This window comes from Rhinatrema bivittatum, chromosome 3 (assembly GCF_901001135.1).
Source record: "Rhinatrema bivittatum chromosome 3, aRhiBiv1.1, whole genome shotgun sequence".
Lineage (NCBI taxonomy): Eukaryota > Metazoa > Chordata > Amphibia > Gymnophiona > Rhinatrematidae > Rhinatrema > Rhinatrema bivittatum.
In genome coordinates this window covers 274,182,190-274,202,142 of record NC_042617.1, presented here as the reverse complement: position 1 = coordinate 274,202,142, position 19,953 = coordinate 274,182,190, and the positions used below count along the sequence as shown (strand labels likewise).

General features: G+C 47.8%; 1 protein-coding gene and 1 long non-coding RNA gene across 3 annotated transcripts; one reads left to right on the top strand and one right to left on the bottom strand.

Moving 5' to 3' along the window:
- Positions 1-6,879: 6,879 nt before the first annotated feature.
- On the bottom strand, positions 6,880-10,049 carry LOC115087461. Of its 2 annotated transcripts, none has more exons than XR_003855528.1 (3): positions 9,910-10,049; positions 8,442-8,562; positions 6,880-7,153 (listed from the first exon to the last, which is right to left on the bottom strand). It is a non-coding gene; the product is annotated as an uncharacterized LOC115087461 (long non-coding RNA). The 2 variants fall into 2 exon arrangements; XR_003855529.1 differs by having other exon boundaries at positions 8,518-8,562.
- On the top strand, positions 7,259-19,253 carry C1QL4 (complement C1q like 4). Its single transcript, XM_029594676.1, has 2 exons — positions 7,259-8,580; positions 18,182-19,253. The coding sequence occupies exons 1-2, from the start codon at positions 8,017-8,019 to the stop codon at positions 18,359-18,361; spliced, it is 744 nt and encodes a 247-aa protein (XP_029450536.1). The 5' UTR covers positions 7,259-8,016; the 3' UTR covers positions 18,362-19,253.
- Positions 19,254-19,953: the final 700 nt, after the last annotated feature.

Below are 19,953 nucleotides of genomic sequence, written 5' to 3'. Positions count from 1 at the left end.
AAAATTTTGAAAGGGCAAAAAGTGCCCTTTCAAAATTCTGCCAACCCCCTCCTCACCGTGCCACCCTCCCGCCACCCCCCCCCCCCCCCCTTGTGGTCCAGCGGAGAGCCCGGGAGCGATCTGCCGCTCCCAGGGCCTCGGCTTCCACTAAGCAAAATGGTGCCGGTGGCCTTTAGCCCCTACCATGTGACAGGGGCCAACCAATGGCACCAGTAGCCCCTGTCACATGGTAGGGGCTAAAGGCCACCAGCATCATTTTGGTTAGTGGCAGCAGAGGCCCCGGGAGCGGCAGATCGCTCCCGGGCCCCCACCTGGACCACCAGGTGTTTTGTAAGTTTTATTTTGGGAGGGAGGAGGAGTCGGGGCTGCGGCTGGGGGCGGCGCAAGGCTGAAGGTGCCTAGGATGCCCAATCCCCTTGCACTGGCCCCGTTTGTATGTCTTCTTTGTTGCCTGAGACTCTGCTCTGCTCAGTAAGTTCCATGTTGCATCATCTCAAAGTGCTAGAGATTCTCCAGTACTGGTGCATCCTCCTTGTCTGATCCTGGAGCCAGCTGCCTCAAAAAAGACCACTTGAAATGAAAGAGAGAACATAAGAGGTGCCATGTTGGGTCAGGCCAAAGTCCATCGAGCCCAGCATCCTGTCTCCGACAGTGGCCAGTCCAGGTCACAAGTACTTGGCACATGCCCAATAATTGATCTAATTCTTTGTATCTCATTCCCAGGGATAAGCGCTGGCTTTCCCAAGACTATCTGGCTGTTTATGAGCTTTTCCTGTGGGATCTTTTTCCAGCCTTCTTTTGAACCCCACTATATTAGTTGCCTTGATCACATTCTTTGGCATCCGATTCCATAGATTGATTGTGCTGAGTGAAAAAAATACTTCCTATGATTTGTTTTAAATCTGCCAGTTGCTACTTTCTTGAGCGTCTCCTAGTCCTAGTATTATTTGAAAGGGTAAATAACTGTTCCCTATTTACCTGTTCTACCTCATTTATGATTTTATAAGTCTTTCATATCCCCTCTGTCATCTCTTTCTCCAAGCTAAAGAGTCCTAATCTGTTTAACCTTTCCCCATAAGGGAGCATTTCCATCCCCTTTGTCATTTTTGTTGCCCTTCTCTGTGCCTTTTCTATGTTGACTATGTCTTTTCTGAGACGGGGCAACCAGAACTACACACGATACTCAGGGTACGGTCGCACCATGGCTCTATTCCAGCGTTTCTTAACCCAGTCCTATGGGCACACCTAGCCAGTCAGGTTTTCAGGATATCCACAATGAATATTCATGAGATAGATTGGCATACGATGGAAGCAGTGCATGCAGATTTGTGCCATGCCTATTCATTGTGGGTCTGATTTTAAAAAGCATTTACATGCGTAAAACTGGGTTTTACGCATGTAAATGCACTTTACTCGAGTAAGTGGGCTTTTGAAAATTGCTACAATATATGCCATTGAATCGTCCATAGGATTTATTCGCATAAGTGCACTTTACGTGAGTAAATTGCTTTTGAAAATTGCTACAATAGTAGTTACATTTATGCACGTAACTCCTTTGAAAATTACCCCCTGTGGCTATCCTGAAAACCTGTCTGGCTAGATGTGTCCTGAGATCAGGATTGAGAAGCACTGATCTATGCAAAAGCCATTATGATATTCTCAGTTTTGTTCTTGCTTCCTTTCCAAATAATTCCTAATATTCTATTTGCCTTTTTGACCGAGCCAAATATTTCAAGGATTGTCCATAAAGATGCCAAGATCCTTTTCCTGGGTGCTGACTACTGTCATGGAACCCAGCATCATGTGCCTGTAATTGGGATTATTTTTCCATACATGTATTACTTTGCTCTTATCCACATTAAATTGCATCTGACATTTAGAAGCCCAGTCTCCTAGTCTCACAAGGTTCTTCTGCAGTTTTTTTCACAATCTGCTGCTGTCTCAAAACAATTTTATATCATCTGCAAATTCCATCACCTTGCTTGTTGTTCCTTTCTCCAGATCATTTATGAATATGCTAAATAGCACAGGTCCCAGTACAGACTCCTGGGGAACTCCACTAATGATCTTTCTCCGTTTGGAAAACTGACCATTTAGTACTACCCTCTCTTTCTTGTCTTTTAGCCAGTTACCAATCCACAATAGGACATTGCCTCCGATCCCACGACCTGCCAATGTCCCGAGGAGCCTCTCATGAGGGACTTTGTGAAATGCCGTCTGAAAATCCAAATACATTATGTCAACTGGCTCACCTTTGTCCACATGTTTATTTACACCTTCAAAACAAAAATTAATAGATTGGTAAGACAAGACTTCCCTTGTGCAAAAACCATGTTGCCTTTCCCACATTAAACCTTGTCTAACTATGTGATCAGTAATTTTGTTTTTAAGAATATTTTCAACCATTTTGCCTGGCACTAATGTCAGGCTCAGTGGCCTATAGTTTCCCAAATCGTCCCTGGAGCCCTTTTAAAAACTGGTGTCACAAGGCGAGGTACAACAGGGAAGGGATACGCTGTAACTGATTTATAGCAGAGGAGGGGAATGCACTGCGGCTGATTTATAGCACTGGGAGGGTGATGCACTAGCAATGATTTGTTGCACAAGCAAAGGTTGCACCGTCATGTATCTGTAGCATAGGGAGGAGGAAATAGTACACGGGGGAGCAATTGTGGGTAGACCAGTTAGGTGTGGGGGGATGTGGCTACTTTTGAACCCGCATTTTCAGAGAGAAACTACCCGGGTAGTATCAGTTTAAAAAAATGCACTTGACATGTGGGTACCAAAGTAGTTGCACTTAGTTTGCCTCTGCTATTGGGTCGTGGGGCAGGGGAAGCGGGCATTCATTTGAAAATACAGTTTTATTTTAGACCTGTAGTTTAGCACCCTGACCTCCACCTGCCACCAGGAAGGTCTCTTTATCATCCAGATAAAAAAAAAAGTAGGGGGCTTTCTCAAAGTGCACACATTGGGGGTAATTTTCAAAGGAGTTACATGCATAAATGTAACTACTATTGTAGCAATTTTCAAAAGCCATTTACTCACGTAAAGTGCACTTATGTGAATAAATCCTATGGACGATTCAATGGCATATATTGTAGCAATTTTGAAAAGCCCACTTACGTGAGTAAAGTGTATTTACTCGAGCAAAAACCAGTTTTGCTCGAGTAAATGCTTTTGAAAATCTGGCCCATTGTGTTTTTAGACGCTCTGTGGGATACAGGTTTCACCCTTGCAGATCTACTCGGCTAACTCGGTCATTACCTGACCGCACCACCCTTTTGACCTGTTCGTGACTGGTTGCTGGCACTGGAAAGGGTGGATGCTCTGTGAGCGGTTTTGTAATAGAAGGGGCTGGATGCACTCGGGCTGCTGCACAGCACCGGGAGGGGGGGGAGGGGGGGTAGGCAGTACGGCTAATTGGAAGGACAGAGAGGCCATACACTGTGGCTGGTTTATAGCACAGGTTGGACGATACACACTGCACCTGATTTATAGCAGAGGGAGATGGATACTCTGCAGCTGATTTATGGCAGAGGATGGGTGATACCGTGTGACTGATTTGTAGTGCCAAGGGGGTTTGATACACAAATTTGATTTACAGCACAGGGAAGGGGGATACACCACAACTGATTTATAACACATAGTCCTTAGAATTCTTAGATCAGTCTGATTGGTTCTCAGATGGTGTTTTACAAGAGAGTTTGTTTATTTACAGGAGACCCAGAGGGGGATGAGACGATAACGCTGCTCGCAGGCATCACTGAGTAGTCAAAGGATTCGGGGTTCGGGTCCATTGACATCCCCACCCCCCCAAATTTTAATACTTAAACTCAAAATTACAACCTCGCCCCCACCCTTCTGCTGGCTGCCAAGGGGGGGAGGGGGGCCTGAGGTTGCAAACGATGGGAAAGATTTTTCTGCCTTTGCCGGAGAGCTCTGCTTGTGTTGCAGTCTGGCAGCTCAATCTCTCTCCCCCCCCCGAGACCCTTGGGATGGGTGAGGATTGGGTCCCTCCTACAGCCTGGTCTAGCGATGAACTTGGGGCAGCGGTGGGCTCCCTCTTTTCACTCCACCCCCTCATTACGACAGCCCACCACCAAAAGCCCCACACCACACTTGGGTCATTGGTATAACAAGGCTGCAGCTTTATTACCTATTTGCAGGTGAGACATTATGGGGCCCCCCCCAGCCAGTTCCAGTTCCCCCACCTCTCATTCATTCCCCCACTGCCCTACAGCCTACCCTCCGGGACCAGCCTTTCCTCGGGAAGGCCAACGACGGAAGGCTTTGAGTCAAATCTGGCAAATCCCTCCTGCCCCTGTTCTCTAACCTTTCTCCGGCCTCTACCTTGGTCCCTGTTTTGGGAGCCCTGGTGGTATCTCCCACAGGAGCTTACACAGAATCAGGCCCAAGGTGGCTAAAGCAATATCCAGTCCCAGTACATAAAGGGTTAATAATATAAGACGGAATTAAAATGCATCTGACTTCACTAAACATCAAAGGAAAACATGCCAGGCCCTTGAAAACAAAAACCAGCAAAAAGAAATGTTCATATCCCTTGGTCTCCTGGCGGCACTCATTGGTCCACCTGTAGCAGGGCGAAATGAGTATTTCTTACCTTCCTCTGCATCCTCTCCTAGCCTCCTGACACTGTCTGCAGGCTGCTGGCAAAAAAAAAACAAAACAACCCGGCCCTTTCCTGCTTTCAAGTGAAGCATTTACTGAGGATTCACTTTCCATATTTTAGATCCTGTGCACACTTCCCAAATCATCAGAGCCCCCTGACCCAAGGTGGACCTGAGGATCACAGGCTGCTCTGTGCTCCTGGGGCTGCTCTCTGCAAAGTGAGAGGGGAGGAGGAGGAGAAGGGATGATTGTGGGAAGGAGGAGGATCGTCGATGCTGTGTGCACCTGAGTGCTGCTGATTAATATGAGAGAGGAGGCGAGGGGGAAAGGATGAGGAGCATGGAAGTCATTTATTTATCTAACACTTAAATTTATTTTCGCGCCTTTTTCAATAAGAAGTTCACCCAAGGCGGGGTGCGGCATATTAAGATGGTAAATAGGTCTGTCGAAAAGTAAATCCTCAATGTGGGTCAAGAAGACAGGAAGGACAAGCCACAGCTCTCCCTCCTACTCTTCATAGGAGCAGGTCTTTTTTTTTTTTTTTTTAAACAAATAAAACAGAACAAGAAATAGAGGCGCATGGCATCAGACTCAGCATGAGGAGCTTAAGTGTCTCGTCCTTCCCTCATCCCTCTGCTCCTCACTTCTTCTCCTGCCTTTTCCCCCGTCCCTCTCTCCTCTCCCACCTCTCAGACAGCAGCCCCGAGATTGAGTCTAATATTTTAAATAATCCTCTCTCCCCTGACACAGACAGAATGAAATTCAGGGGACATCTCTCACTTTGAGTCAGCTGGCAGCCCGAGGACAGCTTCAGCCCTCCGGCCTGGCCTTTGAAAGCAGTGAGGGGAAGGCGAACTGTTTGAGGACGCGTCCAGAGACCTGCAGGGCACCACCAGCATGAATTTTTAAACCTGTTCTCTCTCGGCTTTCCCCTCTCCCCATCCCTTGTGCGGTTTCACCTGCCATGAGCTGGGGGGGGGGGGGGGGGAGAGAGAGAGCAAGGATGCAAACAAAGGTCAGGCCTTGGCCTGAATACCCAGCATTATCTCTGCCCCAGTGCCCTCCCATGCCTGTCCCTGGCTTTCCTGTAAGTGCCCAAATCTATCCGTGCCTCTGTGGTACCCTGACACACAGGAGCTGGGGGGGTGGCTTGTGATAGTCACACTGCTCTTTTGATTGCCCAGGACTGAGAGCCAGGGAATCCTAGGAGCAGGAGTCAGGGAAGAAAGCAAAGGTAAAGGGGGGAAAGAGGGCTGGCATTGCTACAAGGATTTGTTGCAAAAACATTGTTTCTTTTTTGTGGAATTACATTGATCCGGCGCATAAAGCAGCTATAAATCTGCCAGATATACAACCCTGATTGATTATTGCCCTTTCCAAGGCATCTGGCTGCTCTACAAATGTAGAAACAATTTAAATACATTACACCTGGAGCTATCAAGACAAGAGGAAGTCCCCAGGGGAGCAATGGCGGAGAGGGTGAGAGGGGAGGGGAATTTACAAGGGAACTTCTTGTGGACAAAAGATAAACAATGGGCTGACCCCTGATCTGCTGGAATTACGTTTGAAATTACATTGCTGCTATTGACTTTAAATTGGGAAGAAGAGGTCATATGTATTTCTGATGTGAACTGCATTGATGGCAATTAGGTGACTTTGTGGTCTATCAACTAAAATAAATAAATAATTTGGCCACCCCCCTCTTCCTTTCCAAAGATCAAAACTGCTAACACTGACCTGGAATCATGAGTAGGATAAACCCACATGAGAGAGCATCTCAGTGTTTCTGGTTTATCATTACAGAATAGACTACTCCCCTCCCCCCCCCCATATTATATATATATATATATATATATATATATATATATATATATATATATATATGGGGAAGTAGTCTACATAGATATATTCTCTCTCTCTCTCTGTCTGTCTGTCTGTCTCTCTCTCTAGGGGGGAGAATATACAGGCTTCTGTTCCTAGGTGTTTATTTTCCAGCTAATTAAGGGTTTTTAGAGACTACAAAAATCAGTGTTTTCATGGTGCAGGTACCTTTTCCAGATGAATTAAATACATACATTTATGCATACGTACATTTGTGGAAAAGGCACAAAAACAGTAGGGAGAACCAGGGTAAGGGAATACCAGGGCAAGTGGTTTCTTCTGTGTGTGTGTGTGTGTGTATATATATATATATATATATATATATATATATATATATAATAAAAACAACTATTTTTTTCCATTGGGGTGTTTGCTGTTTATCGGTTAAAAATGTAAAATCAGAAGCCCGTCTGCAGGCATATGCATGTGTACATATATATAAGATTAGATTCACACAGGTGGCCATATGCAGATCGACAATTATTAGAACTTGCAAAATAAGGATGGAGTCTCCAGCACTTCTCTTTGGACACCGGACATTGAATTGATTAATTAGCGATTGTGCCGGAACGAGATGGAGCCTGTGATCTTTTCCAGCACCCCTGGGTGATTCCAGTTGGATTTGTCAGCTATTAATCAATCTCTGCAGAGAGAGAGAGAGAGAGAGAAAGTCACAAAGGTAAAGTACTTAATTGCGCTGGGATGATACAAACCCAGCATATAAAACACATCCTTAAACATGAACCCCCCTCCCCCCACTGCCGGGCAATCTGGCCAGCGCTGCAGCCCCCCCCCCCCCCGGGCGCGGGAGGCGGACGCGGGGCAGAGCCCCTGCACGTGGGCTGCCGCCCGCTCCCTCCCCGGGTGCCCGGGCCGTGCCAGGCTGCCCCCTCGCCGGCGGTGAAAGCGAGCTGGCCGGCGGGAGCCTGCCAGCCTGGGCTCTGCCTCCCTCACCGGGCGCCAGAGGTCGCTCCTTCCCTTAAAGCCAACTTCTCGCAGCCTCGCCTGCTCAGACCTCCCCTCCGTCTCCGCACGGGCAGAGCTGGGGGCGCTCTTCCGAGCTGGCATGGGAAGCTGGAGCCCGAAGCTCCTCCGCGTCTGCCAGCTGAAATAAAAAAAAAGAAAAGAAAAGAAACTCCAGAAGATACAAAAAAAAAAAAAGAGGCAGGAGCGGCGGCGGCAGCAGCGTCTCCAAGAATTTAAAAAAAAAAAAAAAGTGAAAATAAGGCCAAGAGACTACAGAAGGGACTTGGGAGCGGATCCTTGGCTTTCTTAAGTTTCCCAAAGAAAGAAGTTCCGAAGGCAGCCCAGGCTTGCTCTGCCTGCTCCTGCCTTCCAGGAGGGGGGAGGGGGGGGGGCTGCTCTGGCCCCTTTTGCTCTTCCCTGGCAGCGAGTTCTCGGAAAGCTTTCACCATTTCCTCCAAAGGCGAAGACGACTTCCTAGCCCTGGCAGCGTCCAGGCTGACCCACAAGAAGCGGGTGATCGGGGCGGCCATCGGGGTGGCCATGGTGCTGGTGCTGCTGATAGCCATCCCGCTGCTGGTGCACAGCTACAAGAGCAGCAGCCACTACGAGATGCTGGGCAGCTGCAGGATGGTCTGTGACCCTTACACCTCCCAGACCCACGGGGCGGCTTCGGCCGAGTCCAGCCAGGAGCTCACGGTCATCTCGTCGCCCCCGTACCTGCAAGGGGGCAAGGGCGACCAAGGCAAGCGAGGCAAGTCGGGGATCCGAGGGCCCCCGGGGCCACCCGGCGCCCCCGGACCCAGGGGCCCCCCCGGGGAGCCAGGCCGGCCGGGTCTTCCCGGGCCGCCGGGGCCCGGTCCGGGGGGCTACGTCCCGTCCTACTACAGCCCCAAGATTGCCTTCTATGCGGGGCTCCGGAAACCGCACGAGGGCTACGAGGTGCTCAAGTTCGACGATGTGGTTACCAACGTGGGGAATTCCTACGAGCCGTCCACCGGCAAATTCACCTGCCCGCTGCCCGGGATGTACTTCTTCACCTACCATGTGCTGATGAGAGGCGGGGACGGCACCAGTATGTGGGCGGACCTGATGAAAAACACACAGGTAAGGGAGCTCATCCGCACACCGGCAAGCACCTGCCCCTCTCCCTCCCCTATCCCCTCCACCTGCCTTGTCCCCCTCCTCCCCTCCCCCTCCCAAGGTCACTGGGACCCTAACCTGAGAACTTAGTCCTCTGCCAGCCCCTCCCAAGTCCCAGCACTCTCAAGTCCCTTGCTCCTTCCACCTTAACAGCTCTCCTGCCCTCCCTGCTTGGGTATTTCCGGCCCACCCCTGGCACCTGCCAGGTCAGTTCTGGAGGCTAGCGATGTGTGTGTCTGTCATTCTTAGTTGCACTTTGCCGATGTTAGTAGATGTAACAGGAGATACTCATACCCACACTCACGTGTATACACACACACACACACTCTACACACACACTCTACATGCACACTCTACATGCACACACACACTCTAATATTCTAACACGTTTTACTGCTTTTTTCAAGCCTATTATGTTCCACCCTGGGGAGAACATTCTATAGCCTTATAACTGGACACTTTTTTTTTTTTTTTTTACAAAACCCAACCACCTCTCCCAATAATTGTTAAAACTCCACCGAAAATGAAAGGCGGGACATCAGCCAGCCCTTGGCCGCGCTTCCCTTTTGCGCCCCTTTTGGGGGTCCGTATTGTGACGAGCTCCTGTTCCAGGCACCGCTGGGACTCTGGGGAGATAGGAGGGAGTTTGGGGTGACGTTTAGGGGCTTAAGGGTTTGCATGCAGGTGATTCCCCCGAAAGTAAAGATTCCAGCAGGTAGGCGAGGAAAAGAAGACCCGGACCGGGGGAACGTTTGCCCAAAGAAAGGGGGGATTCTCAAGCTTAAGGAATCGGACTTAGAAAACGGAGCTGCAAGGTCGACAAATAAAATCATCCTGAGAGAGAAATAGGAAAACTCCTGTCGCAGGCGATCTCTCTCTCTCTCTCTCTTTTTTTTTTTTTTTTTTTTTACTAAAACGAAAAGAACCGAAGAATCGTCAGGATTTAAAGTCCGAACAGGAGAAAACTTTAGGGAATTCTCAACCATCTCTGGTTCTTTTTATTGTGTATTACTATATCTATCTGTCCAGACAGATATATATATATATATATATAATATATATAGAGAGAGAGAGAGAGACAGATACATACACACACATTCACACGTACATTTTACATCCGTGAATGTGTATTATATATATATATATATATATATATATATATATATACACAGGCATCTGAATATCATATATTACAAGCCGAAAATTCATCATCAGTTCAAAGTCAAATCCTATAACAGACCTGACTCTATTAGCAATAATATACGTTATTAAATAAATCAGCATTTACAGCACCTTGAAGTGCAGTAATCTGCTGGTCCAGAGCACACACCCCTCCATTCCAAGAATAATTTTCTGAAGATGTATGTACAGTTGAAAGGAATTTCGAACAATTTCTTGTTCCCTATGACATTTTTTTTTAAAGAACTTTGATGTCTAAGAAATTGAAGCAGAGACAGGATGACAATGAAGCATCTAAGAATATGCAGAGGTTTAAATATTGTGTGTGTGTGTGTGTGTGTGTATGCACAGTCACACACACACATAACTACATATATACACATTGTAACAGTAACCAAAAACTCACTATTTAAATATTACTTCATCAGTCCAAGGTGTGAGAATTTATTTTTTTTTTTTACTGTGTTCTGTACTGTAGTTTTAAATTCTAGGGCTTTTAATTCTGGCTTTTAATTGTCGCTATCCGATTTCGTTCTGTGGGGTCCAGCTTAGTGTCTTGGAAAGAAATCCTCTGTTTACATTCTTCTCCTGGGGGGTGACATTCTGCCTTAGTCAGGTTGCACACTCTCTTGGCAGATGCCAAGTAACTATTTCTTTTTTATTTCTAGAGCATGAGATATTTTATTTCTGGACATAAATTATCCTCACATAGGATGCTGTGAAATTTCTCTGCATGACTATACAGAGGAAAGAGAGGACACGTTTATGTAAGAAATTAAAACCGGATATATATATATATATATATATAGACAAACCAAGGTATATTTATACACTCTCTAATTAAACTATTCTTATTATTTTTAGCTACGCAGGAACCTACTCCTGAGGCCCGAGGCTTTCACAGCTACTTTGCATGTCTGCAAATTCCACTGGTGCGGGTTTCCGGCTGTGGATATATATATATATATATATATATAATTTTTTTTGTTTAATTTTGTTGTCCTTACTATTTTCATGTAGGTGCCAGAAGCAGCCCGGTCTGCTTTCCAGCTCTCCCCCCCCCCCCCCCCCCCCCCCCCTGCTACTCCCTGAACGCTCAACCTGCTCCCCCGGCAGTAATTAGGACACCCCCCCCCCCGTGCTGGGCTCCGGATCCAGCTGCTTCCCCTCCGCATTTACATACGGTCAGGCCCGGGGGGGGGGCTCCGCACCAAACTAACAGCAAAGCCCCCATTAAAGCAGGGCCCAGCGCGGGCTTCAGCCGGATCCCCGGAAGGGAGGATTTCAGGGGCAGTGGCACCGCGTCTTGAAAAGCCCTTACAAACTCTCTCCTCCTCCTCCTCCTCCTTTACATAACCCCCCCCCCCCCCCCATTGCCTGGGCCACCAAGAAGTTTGGCATCCCCTCCCCCCGCGATCTTTAACGACCAGAGAGGCCTCTTTTTGGTTTATTGCCTCTGTCTGCGCCCTCGTCCCCCTCCTCCCCGGCGGCTCTCTCCGTTTAATGCCTCCAAACCCTGCTCCCCTATGGATCCGGCTGCAGCCAAGCGCCGAGAAACTCCAGGGCTGGAGACTGGCACCAGCACGGGCACCCCCGGGGGCCTTCATGGAGGGAGGGAGGGAAAGCGCCTTATATATATACACGGTGCTGGGCTCTCCTGCCGGGAGAGCCCAGCACCGCGCTGTCATCTGGAATAGCCTTTCCTATCGAACCAAAAGTTGCAGCCCTTATAGATTCCTGCAGATACAGGAAGGAGGGTGAAACCCTTGGCCTTTGGGTGCTAGGGAGGAGAGGGGGGAAGGGCTCCGTTTAATGGGAACTAGAAACACACTCCACACCCCCATGGATGGCTACTCGCACGTTTCTCTGGTTTTGCTCCCCCCCCCCCCCCCTCTCTCTCTCTCTCTCTCTCTCTCTCTCCTCTCCCTTCTCCTTCCCCCCCCCCCCCCCCGGAAAAAAAATTGTGATCCATATTTTAAGTGTTCATTTTGCATTCATTGCGTGTGCCACTGAAGAGCAAAAATGAGGAAACCTTCCCTGCAGTGTGAGAAATGATTCTTGTTTTATATGAGGCGTTTGCTACGTCCTTGCTGGACTTTTAGTGTCAATTGTGGATAATAGAACAGACAGAAAACAGTTCGCCAAATGCATTGCCTTGGAGCAGACTTAATTCTCAGGCATAAAAACAGCAGGTTGGTTGGCTGGCTGGTAAAGGCAGGGAGGGCGAGGAGGCGCGGGGCTGCTCCCCGGGGGGGGGGGGGGATTGCTCGGGCGTTAATATGTCAGGGTTCATTTCTTCCCTGCAAGCCCTACAGCTCCCCTGAGCCCCCGGGGTCAGGCCCTCCCTCCGCTCTCTTTAACACCGAGGCGCCTTTATTCGGGATTATTTATGGAGCTATTTTCTCCAGGAAGCGAACCCTGGAGGATTCGGTACCTGATTTGCAAGGTGAAGCCCGGGGAAGGCATTAAATCAATCCCTCTGGGGCGGCTCTGGGCCCAGAGCCAGAAGTTGCTTTCTGAGACCCTCCTTCAGCCTGAGCTCTTCTGGCCTGGGGGGCGGGGGATCCTGCCCTGAGAGCCGGCACCTCCTCCACCACCTGCCCGATCTTCCATCCACACCACCCAAGCAGGCCTCCTCCTCCTCCTCCTCCTCCTCCTCCTCCTCGCTCTCCCTTCCCTCCCTGAACATTCAGGGTTCTGCACTCACAGAACTGCAATTGCAATAATAATAATAATAATAATAAGAGTTTTCTCTGAGCCTCAGCAACCACCAGGCAGTGCTCAAGATCACCCACCACGGAGGTGGCTGCATGAGTACGCCCCACGTGCTAGAACTGTAAAGCCCATGTGAGTGACAGATGCCGAAGAAAGATACATTGTGATATTACTGTTCCATGTTCTAGGAACTGCATCATCCATGGGTTGTGGTGGTGTTGTTTTTTTTGGTTGGTTTGTTCGTTTTTTATAGAGCAGAAAGAGGGGGGGGGGGGGGAGAGGAGAGGAAGCTGTTGGGAGCAGGGGCTGCTGAGGCTGCACGGGTCACGGTTTCCTGAGGCCTCGTGCCGGGACGCAGCACCCCTGTGGAAAGAGCTGCAGATAGTAAGTTGATACAAAAGGGATTTCTCAGTCCCTGTAAGAGACCAGATGATCCTCCTACTTTATCTTCCCTCCAGGTTGCTCCTCTCTGGCCTGCGCTGCACAGTCTGGGGGTCAGCTCCCACACACACACACACACACACACACACACACGCTTTTCTGTATACAGGAGATATATTCTGAGTCATTTTAGCACAGGCACCGAAGTGATTGCAAAAAAAAACCAAAACCAAAAACCGGACAAGGGAGAGGAAAGAAAATATAAACTAGCCAGAAAGTCAAGGAAGGGGAGGTCACACTCACAGACTGCAGAGTCACAGGGTGCAGGATCACACAACCACAGGATGCAGCAAGGTCACATTGTCATAGGGTGCAGTCACAGGCTGTGGGGGGTGTCACGCAATGGCGGCGTGCGGGGTTCACACAATCACATTGGTTTCCCTGAAACGATAGGAGATTCAGATGTTAAGAGGGCAGAGCTGTGAGGCTGGCTCCTTTCTTCTGGAGTGCCCAGCAGTCTCAAGTCTCCGGCTGTAAACGGTTCAGGACAGGAAAGCACAAACCTCAGCACGGTCATGTACTTGCCCTGTGTATTCAGATGGTGCCATAATATTCATGGTCCAAAGCAGCTTGTTTTGCGCAGCACTGGCACCAATTAACACATGACAGGAATCTGGCTGCCGAAGGTCGAAGGCCGCACTGGCCAGCAGGGAGCACGTGGTGAGGCAGCACCCCCAGGAAAACATGTGAAAGAGTATTTATTTATTCACACACAGGTCCTGCCACACAGAACATCTCCCATCCTGCTGTACAGGGGTTTGACTTCCTCATCTTCCAAGTATTATTATTATTATTATTATTATTACAACGAGGGGAAGATCACATGATTTAGTTGGAGCGTGACATTACACACACTTGGAACCCATGCAGCTTTCTAATTGTCTGAGAGCGCTTCCTGGCCACCTCTAGGAATATTTCTCATCACATAGGTTAACTTTATTAGTTTTGCTTTGTCACCATCCCGCTCATCTCTACATTTGTTGGTCAGAGTACCAGCACAGAGCTTGATGGAGGGTAAAACGAACGTACTGGTCTCCAAATAGAAAAGAAACAAACCAGGACTGACCTAAAAAACTGAAATTTAAATGAAAACTGGATAATCCTTGACTGTAACGCACGAGAAAAAAAAACTATAAAAAGCAACAGTGCATAAGAACTAAATTTGCATGTAAAAACATAACCTAGCATGCAAGGGGAAGGGGTGGTCATGTCCTTGGCAAGGTGGGTTTAGGAGTTGCTGGAGGGCAAAACCTGTCCCTTCTCTCTTGAGGTTTGCTACTACCCACCCAAGGAAAAAGCAGGCTTCTTTTACAATGGTGGTAAATGATTCCCCCTAACAGATGAATCATTACTTAAATAACAGGGCTGTTGTAATAAGAGGCGCTGATGGTAGTGCCTCTTCGTTTCGGTGTGCATTTTTTTTTCAGTAGTAAGTTAACCCTGGTGTGCAACAGCGGTTTTTATCTCCTAAAATGTGTGCATTAAACCAGGAGTAAAAGCTAGCACTAAAATAATGTGGGTTCATGAAAAGCCCATGTTAAAGAAGGCAGCAGCTGTGTTACCCAGCAATACAGAGAGGTGCGTTAATGGGCAAACAGCTCACATTTCTGGTGGCTATGTTTTCTGGTGCCAGTGTGGTGGTATCCACCTGCTTCTACCAGATTGGGCACAGCAATAGAATAACTTAGGCCACTAGACATGTGAGTTTACTCCACCTCAGACTCAAGAGTTTAATTTCCAGTGTAAGCTCCCTGGGGTGGGCATCTACAGCCAAACAGTACACCGGCGCTGTGCATCCTGTCTTTGGTGTGCTGTTTAACTGTAGGTGCCCACCCCAGGGAGCTTACATTTTGTTCAGATAGCTGTAAGTGCCTACTCAGGAGAGCAAATTCTTGCATCTAAGGCCATTTTGACAAGGCATGGTAAGTAAAATAAAAGAATAAGCTCTCTGGGGAAGATAGAAAGCGTAGGCTGCTTTGTTTGGGCACCCACAGCTGAACAGTACACCCTTTTGCACTGTGTGCACACTGTCCAGCTGTGCAAGTAAGCAAAGAAACCCTATGACTGGTGCCTGCTTCAGAGAGCTTACATTGGAAATTTAACTACTGGGTCTGAAGTGGAGGAAATTCACATTTCTGATAGCCAATGTTGTGCCCAGGGTGGTAGTCCACCTCAGACCCAGGAAGGACTTACATTTCTTTGGGGTTGAAACCTATAGCTGAAAAATGCGTAAGCTCTCTTGGGTAGGTCAGTGAAGTCTCAAGTGCGTCAGGGTAGCTAAAGCAGCTTTCTACAAGCTGAAGATGATTAGGCCCTTGAAGAGCCTTTTGCCCTCTGACCTCTTCCGGAGGGTGGTCTGGGTAAACAAATAAGCATGGGTGTAGCTTGCTTAATGTGGCAGTTACTACCCCTAACTAATTAAGCTAGATATTTCACTTAGATGCAGTTCCAACACTGCTCTCTACATTAATGGTGGGGGTGGAAGGGAAATAGAACCAAAAGGTTACTAAGAGCCAAGAGAAACAGATAAGTATGAGAAAAAAAAAAGTGTGAAACTTGCTGGGCAGACTGGATGGGCCGTTTGGTCTTCTTCTGCCGTCATTTCTATTGCTTTGAGCCACCCTGACTATTGTAGTCCTTTGGGTCTGCCGGAGAAGTTAATACATGTTCTGCAGCTCGTGCAAAAACGCTACCCGCTCGGCTTCTTTGGCGGGCTCTCAAGCAGGGAACATGTTTCCCCGGTGTTGCGAGAGCTTCGCTGGTTTACCGGTAAAATGCAGGGTCCGGGTTTAGACTGTTGATTATTATTGTCTTTAAATTGTTAAAAAGAAAAGTGTTCACCCTTGTGTTTTACGAGATGCATTAGAGCTGTATGCCCCCAAACCAACCCTGAGATCAGAGGGTACCTTGCAACTGTGCCTTCCTTCGGCTAATCAGCGTAAGCGGGTACGAACTAGGTTGCGAGTTTTCTCCGCCACAACAGCAACAGAATGGAACAAATTGCCAGCAAATTGTGAGCAGCTAGATCTAAAAATGTTTAGAAAATCAGTGGAGAAAAAAAAATGCTCTTTGAAGAAGCTCTTAACTGTTAGATTGTTGTTTTAATTTTGAATGGTTTGAATGTGAATCTTGAGACGTTTTACACATTTTATGGATGTTAATTCTGTAACCTGCACCGTACCTATGTTAGGACGTTGCTGGCTAAAAGAAATTCTAAATAAATAAGTACACCACAGTCGGGATGTGCAACACCAAAGTGCATACTATTCAGCTGAATTTGCTTTCCCTAGAAAGCTTATGTTTTGTTCAGCCGTAGGTGCAAACCCCAGAAAGCTTACGTTGGACAGGCAATTCCTTCTTTGGTCTGAGGTGGTCAGATTTATTGTATTGCTGTGCCCAGTGTGGTAGAAATAGGTGGACACTGGAACATGGGAACAGTAATAGAACATCAACAGGAGTGGATTCCCGCTGACGACCGGCCCGGGGATTCGCCGCCCCGGAGATACCACGTGGTCTGCCGAGCACGGCTCTGTCACGGCCGCGCTCGGCAGACCACGTGACTAGCACGACCAGCCCACCGGGGGATGCCCAATCCCCCGATAGGTCAATCCACCCCTGAACATCAAGGCCACCAGAAATGTGAGTTAACTTTTTATTCCACCTCAGGCCAAGGACTTAATAGAACACAAGAGGTAAGCACTTGAAGTTGGAAGGAGTGTGACCAAAATGACCTTGCATGTAAGATTGGCAATGGTCATCCCAGCCTTGGCACAATCTCACACGCAAGGCATTTGGGCAAGATATGCCAAGTGAAATGAAAGAGTTAGCTCTCTGGAATGGGCAACTGCAGTCTTAAGGATGCACAGCACCAAAGTGCATACTGTTTGGGTGTAGGTGCCTGACCTAAAGAGCTTACCCTTTGATTTCAGTTGACATGTCTTGCCTTGCATGCAAGATTGTGAACAAGTCAGGATGCCCAGTGCCATTCTCGCCTGAAAGGTCATTTCGGTCACACTCCTTCCAACTTCAAGCACTTAACTGCCTTACTCCTGTTTTAAAGCACTTTTTTTTTTTGCTTTAGTGAGGGTTTTTTCAGGTTAACTCGAATTTTAGCGCAATTTTTTTTTTTTTAATTCCTGCTCGATTTGCATCCCATTAGTTTCCCGCATCTTGCAAGGACGTCTGTTTTTAATGCAGGTATTAAGTATAACCGGTACTAAAAATTGTACTCTGGTTTTATTACATTGGCCTCAACATGAGTTCTTCTAAAGAAGAGAAGAAATGGAATAGAACCATCCTACACTTACAATAAAGGAAGCCTGCATAAAATCTGACTGTAACTCAAGGGAAAAAGAGTGAGCCAGAGTTAAATTATATTTAAAAAAATAAATCTCATTTTATTTATTTTTATTTAAGGATTTTTTTTATATACCGCAGCACATTAAAAAACCACCTTGGTTTACAATGAACAATAATTCAGCAACAAGCTTTACAATCAGATAAATTTAGAATGGAACATAACAGATATAAATTAAAACCAGTAAACAAATTAAAATCATATAATACAATGGAAACATACTTAAAAGGTGAAGGGTATATAACAATACAATTATATATAATTTGGGGAATATATAACAGGAGATGTATATAACTTGTTGGTGGGGGTGGGTATATAACTGGGGTGGGGGATTTAATTCCTCGCAAGGAGGTGCCCCTGATTGAAAGGTTACCCCCCCCCCCCCCAACACTTCCCAACAAGGAAAGCAGAAGCACCAGGCAGACATAGCAGAGGGTACACTGCAGGAGGCCAGGATTGCCATCAGTGCCCTGTCCACACCCTGGCACAGGGCCATTTTAAGCCTCTATGAGACCCTGAGCAAAACTCACTAGGATGGGACCCTCCCCACTCCTCACCATATAACATTTTTGCACAATTTGCAAACCATGGACTGGGCTGATTTTTGTCAAGACCTAAAGAAGATAATATGGCATATTAGTTAGCAAATCTTATTTTACCAACTCTTTCTTAATTTTTTTTTTTTTTACCATTTTATTATTTCTTTTATTTTTGGGGGGGAGGGGGGATCAAGCTGGACCCCTTTAAAGCTTTGGGCCCTGAGCAAGTGCCCCCATTTGCCCTGTGGATGAAACAGCCCTGCTCTGGCAGCAGAGCCACTCTCCCCATGCCCTCGCCCCGCCTCACCGCCTCTCTCCCTTCTCTGCCACGCAGGTCCGGGCCAGCGCCATCGCACAGGACGCCGACCAGAACTACGACTACGCCAGCAACAGCGTCATCCTGCACCTGGAGGTGGGCGACGAGATCTACGTCAAGCTGGATGGGGGCAAGGTGCACGGGGGCAACACCAACAAGTACAGCACCTTCTCGGGCTTCATCATCTACCCGGACTGAGCCGCCCTCCCCTCCCCCCACCGATCACTTCCCATCTCAAAAAGTTTGCTGCAGAAACTGAGGAGCACTTTTCCCCCCCTAAACCCTATTCCCCAAGCAGGAGTTAACACGCACTGAAGGGCTTGGCAGGGGGCGTGGTTTGCAGTGCCTGGAGGGGGAGGTGCCAGGAGCAGGCCATAAAGCACCTCTGAGCGGGGGTGGGGTGGGGACCTCCCATTCTTATTCCATTCATGGGTGTAGCCAGATGAATCGCAGCTTGCCATTCCACCTGTCGCTTTTCTGCAATGCTGTCTTGTTGAAGAAGTCTGCGTTGTTTTAGAGGGGGGGAGGGGGAGAAGGGCAGATCCAGCATGTGAGGCTCCTTGCACCAATAACGTTGAAAGAAAGACTATAGCGCCCCGCCCTCCCCCATCTCTCCAGATGTGTATAGACTCAGTCTTGTCCCTGCTTTCCCGCCCCTCCTTGGAGGTATAAGGTCTGTTCTCTGCTCCTTCCCTCGGGAGTCATGTGGTAATGTAGATAGTTAGATGTAATTACTTACGTTTGTTGAGTAACAATCGATTACTTTCTGTCGAGGTAGCGAATATATCTAAATTTGGCCCAGAGGTGTAGTGACTTTTGCACATTTCTTTCCCTTCAGTTCATGCAGAACGTCTGGAGTGTTTTTCATTTAAGTTTCTTCTTTTTTTTTAATTTATGGCTGGGTTATATTATAATTTTGTGGGGGTGATGATTCTTCTTTGCAAGTGAATCCTACTGCCGGAGCTCACAACCTTTCCCGAGTCTCCAGGAAGCAGCAGGGACATTTCGAAACCCGCAGCCAGCTTCCAGCCCTCTGCTCTGGGGGCTTACCAAAAGATCTGGGATCCCGGCACGCTAAAAACCTTCGTTATCACTCAAACTATGCGTTTGTGCATTTGCCGCTCAAGCCATCAAACTCATCCCCAATCCATGGACAATGAACAAGAGAAGAAGCCATCAAGGGAAACAGGACCCTTGGGGCCGTGGTGTGGCCGAGTGGGACCCGCATGGGGGCTGCGCCCAAACTGAATTCCACAGGTACTTCCATTCCATGATGACTGGTCAGTTATTTGTGATTAAAGAGCATTGCTAGCAGTGTCACATTTTTTGACTTTGTCCTGGAACCGACTGAGCACATCGGCCTTTCCTGGAGTGGCTACTCCCTAGGCGCTGCCACTTCGCCCAGGTCACTGAAAAGAGGCTGCACCAGTCCTGGTTTTGCCTCAATGCAATACTTAACACGCAACTGGACGTGCATTTTGGATGCGCATCCATAATCCCAATGCAATGTGGGGATTAGCGTGTCCAAAACTCACATCCGATCGAGCATGTAGCTAATAGCGCTCATCACATGTAAATTCCATGTGGAGGAGGCTATTAGCTAATTCCCACGATTCAAAACATTTCCTGCAACGTGGTTAATTTTACACCAGCCTAGGGCTGGTGTAAAGGGTATGCCATGGTCAATGGCTCACTGAAAAAAAGAAAAATTCCTGCTTTCTGTGATTCCTCCACTTAGTATCGTTGCGATAGTAAGTAGGGATGGGCTTCATTGTTATCTGCCGGGTCGG

Bases quoted from the DNA above. Each gene is read 5' to 3' on its own strand.
- C1QL4 (XM_029594676.1), top strand. From the start codon at position 8,017: ATGGTGCTGGTGCTGCTGATAGCCATCCCGCTGCTGGTGCACAGCTAC. The intron at 8,581-18,181 runs GTAAGGGAGCTC...TCTGCCACGCAG, and splicing joins ACCTGATGAAAAACACACAG to GTCCGGGCCAGCGCCATCGC.